Source organism: Glandiceps talaboti, chromosome 17 (assembly GCF_964340395.1).
Source record: "Glandiceps talaboti chromosome 17, keGlaTala1.1, whole genome shotgun sequence".
Lineage (NCBI taxonomy): Eukaryota > Metazoa > Hemichordata > Enteropneusta > Spengelidae > Glandiceps > Glandiceps talaboti.
Genome location: NC_135565.1, coordinates 16,902,643 through 16,915,983, shown reverse-complemented (window position 1 = coordinate 16,915,983; position 13,341 = coordinate 16,902,643). Strand labels below are relative to the sequence as shown.

The 13,341-nt window shown below is 35.8% G+C and overlaps 1 protein-coding gene across 5 annotated transcripts in view; it reads right to left on the bottom strand.

The window, feature by feature from the left end:
* The window catches only part of LOC144448675 (oxysterol-binding protein-related protein 8-like), a 129,740-nt gene that overhangs the window by 63,817 nt on the left and 52,582 nt on the right, over window positions 1–13,341 (bottom strand). For all 5 annotated transcript variants that reach the window (XM_078138956.1, XM_078138959.1, XM_078138958.1 and 2 more), the window contains one exon: window positions 2,768–2,887. In XM_078138956.1, coding sequence (XP_077995082.1) covers window positions 2,768–2,887 — 120 coding nt within the window. The remainder of the gene's footprint in view (window positions 1–2,767; window positions 2,888–13,341) is intronic.

Below are 13,341 nucleotides of genomic sequence, written 5' to 3'. Positions count from 1 at the left end.
ACAGCATGAAATTCATGAATACATTGTATTCTCATGATACCATACATTTCTCACGTTAGCACTGACAATTTCGAATTTAATCCATTTTAGATGTGTCAGCTGATGTCACTCCATAACAGTTAGTATGAAAATCATCAATACAGTGTATTCTCATGATACCATACAGTGTATACTTCTGACGTTAGAACTATCAATTTCAAATCTGCTGTAGATGTGTACGCTGAAGTCATTCCAAATTGACGACATTCAATATTCATGTTAATACAACAGGCAGAAAGTACCGCTTCTGGCATAAATGACATACATGGTACACTTTTAAAATAATAGGATGAAATTCATCACAACATTGTATTCTCAAGATACCAGACACTTCTCATGTTAGAACTGTCAATTTCAAATGTAATCTGTCATTTGAAGTAAATTTGAAATCAATCCAAAATGACAACATACAATTATTCACTACTCTTGATCTAAATGACAAGCACATTAAATTAACAGTATATTATGTAAAACAGATTCTCAAGGTGTCACACACTTTTGATTCTGTAACAAAGTCAAATTTAATCTGTTTATTAAAGATGCTTTTAGGTATGTTGACATACATGTATGTCAACATTTTTGCTAAAGTTGGGGAACCCCGGTAACAGAAAGGGAGAAAGAGGGAAAAATGGCAGTGTTTCCCCCATGAAGTCCATGATGATTTTGTTGGGAACCCAGGTAAAATGACATGGGAACCCTGGTAGATTTTACCTACTTACCGCCCTTGGCAAAAACACTGTACATGTATGTGACTGACGCCTCTCTGAAATGACTACCGAGGTATGTACATTTCTGACGTCAACAGCATTAATTCAAAACCCAAGTTAGATGCCTGTGTAACTCTAAAGTGACAATACACAATAGATTTCAGATGTCAGCAACATCACTTTGTAATTCAAATTTGAAATAACAGCTTATGTTTCTGAAGTCAGTGACATTAATTTAAAACCAACATTTAATGTGAATATCTTACATGTCACTCCAAACTGACAATATATACATTTTGAGGTTGACAAAATTCAATTAAAATCCACATTTGATGTGTTTGCCTGTGTCACTCCAAAATGACAACAAGGTTAAAAACATCACCTTTTATTCAAATCAATGATTATGGCAGATACCGATGTCACTCTGAAATGACAACGTGCATGTCAAAGGTCAGCGACCTCCCCTTCATCTTGTAATACTTGATTGACACAAATACTGGTGTCACACATTGAAATGACAACGTACATTTCAGAGGTCAGGTAACCTCCCCCAAATCTTCAAATCCTTAATTGCGGCAGATACCGATGTCACTTTGAAATGGCAACATGTGCTTTTGAGGTCAGCGGCCTTAAATCTACAAGCTGAGTTTGATGTGTATGCCGATGTCACTCACAAATAACACTATAGAGTTAGTAACTTCAGCTACACATCAATCCATGTTTGATGCATGATGCAGTGCGATTCAAAAACTGACAACGTACATTTACGCTTTAAACCTTAGTTTTAATTTCAAGGTTGAGTGCATGCCATTCATAGTCACTCAGAAATAACAATATACGCTTTTGAGTCAGGATGGGTGAATGGTTAGAGTGATCGGCTTGGAATCTACAGGTTGCAGGTTCGAGCCCCATCGCTGCCTGCTGTTTGTTCTGAGTGGCTAAAGTCCTTGGGCAAGATTTGAACCACAACTGTGCCTCAGTCAAACCAGCTGTATAACTGGGGACCTGGTAGGATGTAGGTTGCAATGTAAAGGCTTTAATCCTATGCACTTAAATGGCTGAAATGGATTGTATGCTCTCCCAGGGAGTTGAGGGAGACTAAAGGGCCGTTGTGCCGTTATGATCCGAGCCAGGGGTAATAATTGTAAAGCACTTTGAGCACGGAGTGGGAAAGTGCTATATAAGAACCCAACATTATTATTATCATTATTGAGGTCTGCAACATTAATTTCAAATAAGGATTCTCGCCATATATCTTCATTTTTCTGTATATAGTCTAGTTTCTACATGTTACAATTACTACAATCATCTCCACTCATGTATCAGGGAAAGTCCTTATTCTAGCACAGAAACCTGTGCTACCCCCAACTGCGTTCATATAAACATGGTGACATTATCGCATCTCCTGATTTTAGTTTCAGACTGGAAAGGTGGAGTTCGTTTAATGAGCAACTAATTGTCTAAAGGAACTAACCAATTGTAACTGTCTGTCAATTTGTGATGGATTACCACTGACGTACGTCATTTACCCTTCATCCAGTGGGGGTAGCACAGATTTCTGTGTTAAAATAAGGACTTTCCCTATACGTGAGTAGAGATGATTGTAGTAATCGTAATGCATCATATAGGAACTAGACTATGTATATACTTGAAAGTGTAAACAATAGAAATGCTTTAGGCAAACTAACATGAGAGCACAGTTAGCTAATCAAATGTTCATGGCTTTCAGCTCAGTGGGCTAAAAACAAATTACATACAACTTACACGTGGAAAAGATAAAATTGAGGCTAGCTTGCAAAAAGGAAATCTGATATCTCTCAAACTCAGGGGCCACATTTATTCCAACATGACAAATTAATACATCGTGCTTTGAGGTCAGCAAATGCCATTTCAAATCCAAGTTTCAGTATATATACATGTATGATTCATGACTTCTGATTCATAGTCATTCAAAAATGACACTATAAATTATACAGAGCTCACCAACCCTATTTCAAATACAGATTTCTGTCATTCCTTACCTGGTACAGGACTATAATTTGGTGAAGAATCAGACAATGCATCTCCACCATGATCCTTCTTCATGTGCAACATCCTGGCTTTACTGCCGGGAGATCTTCTAAAACTATCCACATTTATAACTGAAATCAAAAAGAAAGAAAAAAAATAAAAATAATGAAGCTACTTATCACTATAAGTACTCTATATATATAACAGGATCACAATAGCCTGCTGGCATGAATTCCTTATAGACCAACTGTATAAAACAGTGTGGCATTCAACACCTGCGGTGCAAAAATGATAATTTAGTATTATACGTAAACAACTTGAAAGAGAGAATCGCCATTGTGAGCACTCCACATTGCACGTACTCAGTGCCCGGGTTGGGTAACCCTTAATTCTTGGTACCTGCAATAGATTTTTACCCCATGCTAGAGGGTCAAAATAGAACAAGAAGGTCAACTTATTTTCATGCACACCTATAGTAAATGTATGTGAAGCGTATGGAGCGGAAGTTATGATGTCAACCAAGAAATCTAATGTTCGTTATTTTTATGATGTGCAAAAACAGTAATATTTCTATTTCAAGTACCGACAATTGGCTATGTACATATATGTGCTACCCAGTGTGAATTCTAATGATAGCCAAATTTTGTTGTTGTGAGTCAAATTGAGAAAAACTGGTATTTCTTGTGAGTCACCACATAGTAAGCGATAGGGGAACACCAAATTTTGGTGCGTCACTAGAAATCGTGTGTGTCAATCAAATTGGCTTAGAGAGCACACTGGTGTCGCCATTTGTGATTTGTTCTATAGCCCTTTGGTCTAAAATGGGATTTGGTTGTTTTCATGCTAAAGAGTCTAACATGGGCTCTGCTCTACATTATTTTCTACTTTGTTTGGTGGGGTCCTGGAAGGAAACATGACATCCACATCATCTGATGCTAATTCACCAATGACTCAGTGCAGTACATTATAGTAATATGGAGCTCCTAACAACAAATCTGTTAGTCTATGATCATTGGTAATAACATTAAGGCGAACAAAATAATTACTGTGTTTCCGATAACATGACCTAAGAAATTACAGTAGGTAGACCGGATTTCATTTTATTTTATCTCTGTAATTGTCTTTATTTTTGAAAAATATTACTTTGACCCGAAACTGGGGAAAGAACACATACATACATTAAGGCAAAGAAGACAAAGAATTTTGAGTAACTTTTCACTAAAAAAATATGTCTACCGTTTTATGCTAGACAAGAATTGTAGGGAAAAATTATTTTTCCATATGCCTTGTGCTGGACCTTATTATTATTAGGTCTATGGAAATGAAATTGTAGCGAAAAAAACATGTTTTCAGTAAGATCTATTTCACAAAAAATAAAGATGTTTTTCACTGAGCATGTGATATGTCTCTGAAGACAAACACTTCGGGAAAAAACATGCTCCAATATACACCATATCTAATTAGCGCTGTAGATATCAAATCATTGTAAGGCCTACAAAAACATGTTTTTTTGTAAGAACTATTCCCTAGAAAATAAAGAGCCTTTTCACAGAGCATGTGATGTCTCTCACTGAATCTCTCACAGGACAAATATTTTAGGGTAAGAGTCTTCAGAATATGCCTCAATACATGTATATGCTTATATTTACACATCTAATTAGCTCAGAAATGAAATAAGTGTATTATGATGCCTTAAAAAACCATGTTTATAGTAACTATTCCCCAGAAAATAATGATATTTTCACTGAGCATGTGATGTCTCTCAAAAGACAGACATTTTTGGGATAAAATAGTTATATGCCACACTGTATCTACATTTTGTAATCAGCTTTTATAATGCCCCCCAAAAAAACTAGTTTTCAGTAAGAACTATTCCCAAGAAAATAAAAATTTTTGAGTATATCATATGATTGATCGACTCGGGTTGTTGGATGTGAAAATGACTCTCAGGAGTAGCAAACAAACCAAGCGTAATTAGGATCAGTTTGATAAATTTACGTATTCCTGCTGGACCACTACATCCACCGTTAACACCTGTGGTGCTGATGTTGAGTGATAACATAAAATTAGTAGGTGTACCCTGGTGGGAATTAGAAACAAGAATAACTAGGAGACAGGAAATGTACGTAGTAAATAGTATTGATGAAATCAGTAGGAATACTTGATGGGGGTTAAATGAAGTAGTAAGAAATACACAGTATAGCAAGGATGATGTCGGCACTGTGCTTTCTCTATTGTGGGACGAACACTGAACAGTATGAAGCATGGTTTAATTGCTGTTTTACATATTCATCTAAGACTTAATTTACTCAATGGATGCAAACAAATTACTATCTGAAGATACGAGACAACCAATTGTGTGTCATTTAGATTGGTGAATATTTTATTGAAAACGTGACAGTTCCTGTATTAATGCCATGTTAGAAGACAATGTATACATCGAAATACTTTCTTAATTTGATATTCAAATCTCCCCAAGGAGTTGAAGAACAGACAATTAGAGAATATGGACAAATGAGGTGCTGGGAAGGTTTTGTTCGCTCAAGAGATGAAAGGTGGTGTAACATTTCAATATACACAAAGCATGGTTTTGCACTACCGGAACAAATCGGTATAAACTTCTGATATTCTTGTATCACAAAAATTGATTATAAAGGTAGGCACAGTCAATGAATCCCTTTCTGATTATATCCAGCAAAGGTGTCAGCCTGACGAGAACACAAGGCCAACCTGGTGTTCATGCTTTTAAAATTGAGCTGATCCATGCATTTATCGATGCTCGTGAAGTAAAAGTGCCCGCCTGACATGTTAGCACCTAATTAACCAGCTACAATGAATGTAACCCATGCTTGTCTAGTTATATCACCTAGATAGTATGCCTCTTGACGATCTCTAGTGATCACTATGGAGATTAGTCTGTAAAAGTGTGTCCTCTCAACCAATTTTGTCGCGCCACTGATCCACACAATTTCTAGTGACACACCAAAATTTGGTGTTCCCCTATCTCTTACTATGTGGTGAGTGTACCCTCTAAGCCAATTTGATATGCCACTGACACACACAATTTCTAGTGACACAACAATATTTGGTGTTCCCCTATCTCTTACTATGTGGTGACTCACAAGAAATGCCAGATTTTATCATTTTGACTCACAACAACAAATTGTGGCCATCATTAGAAGGCACCACAGTGATCATAGTGATCACAACACATATAGGAAACTAGACTAGCCCGGTAGTCGGAGAGTCATTCAATGTTGTACCTTACAAGTATTTAGGTACTTAATCATCACATCAAATATAGCAAAAGCAAGCAAATATGGTATTTAGTTTAATTTACAAATTATATGAGCAGTTATCATAATCATAGTGAAGATTTTTTTTTTTTTTTTTTTTTTTTAGGGCATTAAGGGTAATCACAAAACATAAAATTTAATGGAAATTGAACACCAGAAACAAGTTTTTTATCAAAACCAGATAGTTAAAAACCTGCTAAGACTATCCCAGGTCACTTCTATTTACTGAAAACCATTTGAGTTAACAACTTGCCTGGACCATGATCACTTCAATTAAATGCTCTATGTCAATGCATTAACAATTCTACAACTACCCCTAATCACTTAGAGGATCAGCATTTCTTGAGCTCTAGCCTTCATGTCAGTGACATTTCTAAAACTACCCCCAATCACTTAGTTGATCAGCATTTCTTGAGCTCTAGCCTCTATGCCATTGAATTAACAATTCCACCACTACCCTTGATCAAAATTGATCCGTTTTCCTAAGCTCTACACCAGTGAATTTCCATCCTGCCCACACTCCATCTACACCTGATCACTTTAATTGACCAGTATTTCCTGATAGATTTCATATGTTATATAGTCGGTGAACTACTTATTCCACCACTACCCCTAATCACTTCATCAATCAGTGTTTTCAAAGATCAAAGCCAGTGAGTATACAAACCTGACACTTACAATACATGCTAATGAATGAACGAGTCTTTGCCGTTGTTGAACATGATTAGTTTAATAAAACAGAGTGTGTCATTCATTTATTGGCTTGGTCCACTTAGTTCGAATGTTAGTAGTATACACATAAAGTACATTTTTTGTACAAAAACAGTGGTTTATACAATCTAATTAATTACATGCTACGGTTGAAATCTAATAAATATGGTTAATCACTAAGTGTAACGATCCCTTTCATTGCCAATACCAGCAATACCATTTAACCTCATGCTACAGGGTCAAAATAGAACAGCAAGGTCGACTTAGCCTTACGCGCCTACAGCAATGTATGTGAAGTGCATGGAACAGAAGTTGTGGTGTCGATCAAGAAATTGAATGATCGTTATTTTACTACAGACTACTATCAACCTCAAAGGTTTAATTCACAGCTCATGAAGCAGCTTAATGACTAGTACGCATGCACATTAATCTACATGTTGTATACACTAAGCAATGTTTTTTGGTGGTTTTACCGAAGGATGCATTGCGGCGCAATGACTACACATGCACATTCTACATACTATGCACATTCTCCATGCAGAGAATCTACGATATCATTGTGAGAAAGCCGTACACAAATGAATCTACCCTGTGCGAACTTATGCATGGGCTTTGCCTACATGTAGTTATGATATTATGAATATACCTGGCTAGAAATTACATGTAGTCCAGGACACATAGGCTAAAAAACATTGTATCTACACTATTGATTAGCAGTAGTCCGGGACACAGACTACTAAACATCATATCTAGACTACCAAATTAGCAGTAGTCCATGGCACATAAACTGCTAAAGATTGTATCTAGACTACCAAATTAGCAGTAGTCCAGGACACATAGACTACTAAACATTGTATCTAGACTACCAAATTAGCAGTAGTCCATGGCACATAAACTGCTAAAGATTGTATCTAGACTACCAAATTAGCAGTAGTCCAGGACACATAGACTACTAAACATTGTATCTAGACTACCAAATTAGCAGTAGTCCATGGCACATAAACTGCTAAAGATTGTATCTACACCAAATTAGCAGTAGTCCAGGACACATAGACTGCTAAAGATTGTATCTACACCAAATTAGCAGTAGTCCATGGCACAGAAACTACTAAACATTGTATCTAGAGTACCAAATTTGCAGTAGTCCAGGGCAGATGGAGAAGGCGGAGTCTGACAAAATCCCAGAGGATATGATATTATATATCTGACAAAGTTAAAAATTCTGCGAGTGATAATCCTAGTAGACAAGATTAAAACCATCTGGTAAAGATGTATGAAATTCAAGACAAAGTGTATGACGTCGACGTCACAAATAACACCTTTATATTATACGAGTCGGCTGAGAAAAAGCATTATCTAGATATCAGGTGTGAATAACCTGAAAGCATATAGTCAAGTTAGTCATCCAAACTTAATACAACAGCACAAGAGCTGTTGAAGAGGAAAACGTACAGATGATATTGAAATTAAATGTATAAAGGTGAATCATCTTCTGGTACAATAAATACATGATGTGCAGGGGTTGAAAATGAACTTTTTTGTAGGTGGTGCCAGTGGGCTACTTCTTCCCAAAATTGGTAGCCCAGGAATGGTAACCAGTATTCCCATATTCCCGACCTGAAAACAGAGGATCCCACTGGAATGTGTGTGTTATTAAAATACTAATTAAAAAATCATCTTTCTTCTAAATCATCATCTTCTAAATCATCTCTGATTAATAATCAGCAGCAACCTAGGCTATCGGTTGCAAATAATAGTAGCCTCATGAGAAGAATTAGTAGTCTGTGGATGCTAGACTAATGTTAATTTTGAGCTCAGCTGTACAATGTACATGTTAGGTGAGATACATAAAATCAGTGCCTCATAAAACTACTTTTCTGTATTGTACAATTTACATTTTGTATCATGATTATTATATACCTTGGTACTGCATGTATACACCTGGGGGGTCAGTGTGCCCTCTAAACCAATTTGACGTGCCACTGACGCACACAATTTCTAGTGACGTACCAAAATTTGGTGTTCCCCTATCTCTTACTATGTGGTGACTCACAAGAAATGCCAGTTTTTCTCATTTTGACCCACAACAACAAAATTTGGATATCATTAGAGGGCACACTGCCAGAGTTTTACATCATTATCATGTACCAGGTATTATATGTGGTCTGCAGTGTGCCCTCTAATGATAGCCAAATTTTGATAATATGAATGTGGATGTCCCTTATGAGTAGGGTATTTGACCCCTCACATTTATACAGCACAATACATAGCCTGTATTTTGATAATGTGGATGGCCCTTATGAGTAGGGTATGTGACCCCTAACATTTATACAGCACAATATAGCATGCATTTATATCCCTATGTCTGCCCCTTAAAAGTAGGGTATGTAACCCTTTACATTTACACACAACATGCATATTAGCAAGTACATGGATGTATGTAGTATATATCTTTGAACCAACCTGAGGTCCATGTCAATCTTATACTAGTCTAGTTCCTATACAGTATCGTTACGATTAATACCTTCACTCACACAGAATAGTCAAGACCCAGGCAAAAGGTGTTAATTATGGTTCAACCCCACACTGAGCAAAGCACTAAAAGCGCATTTCACTTATAACTAGTAATAACGGAATGTCATCACCGCTCATTAAATATTCAATTGGTACAATTGGTACAATTTCCAATGTCCAACCAGGACTCCACCTCCAGTCCTTTTAAACTAAATCATGTGGGGACGCAACAACATAATCATGTTTATGAACGCTGTAGGAGGGAGCACAGGAATGTGTGCTGATTGAGGCAATATGACCAGACTGTGTTGTGTGTTGTGGTGTACTGTTAGAAACCACATGTACAGTCTGGTCATCCAGACTAATCTTACACAGACAGTACAAGATGTTCAATTTTATTAGCTAAACTGTTAAAGTGGCCATATGGATGAGAATTTGGTATTTATTTTGGATTTTTATTTGATAAAACAACTTCACTATGTTTTTTTCTACTTGAAAAAATAATGTGAAATAACATATACCAAGTCCATGTTCATAACTCAATACATTGCAAAAAGATGCAAAAAGTGTAAAAAGTTTGTTATTGTATGTACAATAACAAACATTTTACACTTTTTGATTGCAATTTAATGGGATTCTTTAATTCAAATTCATGAGTTTTATGTCTGTGGAATTATGAATGAAATAAACTTTCACTAAACACCACTCAATTTACTTTACTTCAATTTCGTTCTCAGCAAGGACTTTTTGAAATCTCATTACGGAGTGTCTTGGCTTTTAGAATTCTACATTGCAAGAGAATCCCTAATAGTCAACCTTGCCATAAACTAAAAGATATATATGAAGAACAATTGAAATCTGCTGCTTTTTTTTAAACATCTACCTGCTGCCCTTCAAGTTCTTTTAAATTTTTGAAATTTCATCCTTTTTATCTTATCGGAGTGCTTGCCATAAACTGTCAGAGATATGATATAAGAACTCCGGCGAGATTTCCTGCTCGCTCGATTATCACGCACCAGTCATAAACTGAGATATATGAATAACAGTTGATATCTGCTTTTTAAAAACACCTACCTGTCACACTGCATGTTCTTTTCGATTTATTTTTTTTAATTTCATCCACTTTTATCATCTTATTGAGATGCTTGTCATGAACAGTGAGAGAGATGTGTGAAGAGCTCCGGTGAGATTTCCTGCTCTCTAGTTTATTATACGCCTGCCATAAACTAAGAGAAATCAGGAGAACAGTTGAAATCTGTTGCTTTTTTTAAAACATCTACCTGTCGCTCTTCAAGTTCGTTAAAATTTTGAAATTTCATCCCCTTTATCTTATCGAAGTGCCTGTCATAAACTGTCACATACATTGAAGAACACGGTTGAAATTTCCTGCTCTCTAGTTTATTAATATTATGTGCCTGCCATAAACTGAAAGCTATAAAGAACAGTCAAAATCTCCTGCCTGCTTTTTTAAAACATCTACCTGCCCAGTGTGCCCTCTTATGATAGCCGAATTTTGTTGTTGTGGGTCAGTATGATACAGACTGGCATTTCTTGTGATTCACCACATAGTAAGAGATAGGGGACACCAAATTTCCGTGCGTCATTAGAAATCGTGGGTGTCAGAGGTGCATCAAATCGGCTAAGAGGACACACTGTACCTGCCTCCTATGCTATAAACTAGGAGATGCATGAAACACACCTGTCACTGTGTCATTCAAAATCTCCTACTGTTCCAGACTTCTCTGATTCTACATATTCTTTTCCTTTCCCTGGGTAAAGGCAATTGAGTATCAGTTCATTTCCCTACTTCAAAGATCTAATGCAGCCATACAAAGCCTCCAAAGCTATCAAAATACAGAGCACATCTAATAAACAGACAGTTGTCGGCAGTTTTTTTCCATGGGTGTTATTATCATTAAGTTAGAAATCCTTGCTAGTATTACTGCTAGTATGGCTTTCCAATCATCTTGAGAATGGTGATAAAATGAAATCACACTCGCAAGAGGCTTTTGGCAATTCCAACTTCATCATGCATATCGTGTATCAACAGAGTACTGTCAGTAGAATCTGAGTAAGTTAGCTTTAGGGGTAAACTATCATGCCATGTTACTTTGTAGACAAAAAGCAATAAACGTCTAGTGAATGCTGAAATCCATTTATTAGACACACAGAATCGGTAATTACGCCATCAAATGGATAGTTTTTACCTGGGGGTCAGGTACGCGAAATGGTCAGATCAGTCATCAACTAAGCCAATATTACTCCTGTTAAGACTAACACAATAAATCATCTTCTCTCAATTAAAAGGTAATGCCATTTCAGGAAATAAAGGGATTTTCTTACATTTTGGGTTCTGGAGATTCATTTCATGACTTCATATCATTTGAATTACACAATGTACATGATTACAGAGCTGAAACTTGTTCCACATTCATTGTTCACGGAAGGTTAGATATTTGTTAATGAGAATGCCACATGAGGAAATAAAGGCACAGTCTTAAATTTTGGGTTCTTGAAAGTCACATAATTCACATTTCATATTATTACCGCGATAACGTTGACACTTGTTCTTCATTCATTGTTCAGTGAAGGTTACATATTCTATAAGGAGAACACCACTCCCGGAAATGAAGAATTTTCATAAAACTTGGATTTTGAAGAATCATCTTATGGTTTTACATCACATAAATTACATGTAATTGCCAAGAAACTTGCTTCTCATTCATTGTTCAGTGGAAGTGTTTGCCATCGACATGCATGGCCTCATGGGAATCGGTTGCGCTTATGCAATAACAGAAAAGAACATGATATATATGATCATTTTATGCACAGATAACTAGTTATCTGTGTTAGTTATCTGTGTTAGTTATCTGTGTTAGTTATCTGTGTTTAGTTATCTGTGTTTAGTTATCTGTGTTAGTTATCTGTGTTAGTTATCTGTGTTTAGTTATCTGTGTTTATTAGTTATCTGTGTTTATTAGTTATCTGTGTTAGTTATCTGTGTTTAGTTATCTGTGTTAGTTATCTATGTTTAGTTATCTGTGTTAGTTAACTGTGCTAGTTATCTGTGCTAGTTATCTGTGCTAGTTATCTGTGCTAGTTATCTGTGTTAGTTATCTGTGTTAGTTATCTGTGTTAGTTATCTGTGTTAGTTATCTGTGTTTAGTTATCTGTGTTAGTTATCTGTGTTTAGTTATCTGTGTTAGTTATCTGTGTTAGTTATCTCTGTTAGTTATCTCTGTTAGTTATCTGTGCTAGTTATCTGTTTAGTTATCTGTGTTTAGTTATCTGTGTTAGTTATCTGTGTTTAGTTATCTGTGTTAGTTATCTGTGTTTAGTTATCTGTATTAGTTATCTGTGTTAGTTATCTGTAACTTAGTTATCTGTGTTAGTTATCTGTGTTTAGTTATCTGTGTTAGTTATCTGTGTTTAGTTATCTGTAACTTAGTTATCTGTGTTTAGTTATCTGTGTTAGTTATCTGTGTTAGTTATCTGTGTTTAGTTATCTGTGTTAGTTATCTGTGTTAGTTATCTGTGTTAGTTATCTGTGTTTAGTTATCTGTGTTAGTTATCTGTGTTAGTTATCTGGGTTTAGTTATCTGTGTTAGTTATCTGTGTTAGTTATCTGTGTTAGTTATCTGTGTTTAGTTATCTGTGTTAGTTATCTGTGTTAGTTATCTGTGTTAGTTATCTGTGTTAGTTATCTGTGTTTAGTTATCTGTGTTAGTTATCTGTGTTAGTTATCTGTGTTAGTTATCTGTGTTAGTTATCTGTTTAGTTATCTGTGTTTAGTTATCTGTGTTAGTTATCTGTGTTAGTTATCTGTGTTAGTTATCTGTGTTTAGTTATCTGTGTTAGTTATCTGTGTTAGTTATCTGTGTTTAGTTATCTGTGTTTAGTTATCTGTGTTAGTTATCTGTGTTAGTTATCTGTGTTAGTTATCTGTGTTAGTTATCTGTGTTAGTTATCTGTGTTTAGTTATCTGTGTTAGTTATCTGTGTTTAGTTATCTGTGTTTAGTTATCTGTGTTAGTTATCTGTGTTAGTTATCTGTGTTTAGTTATC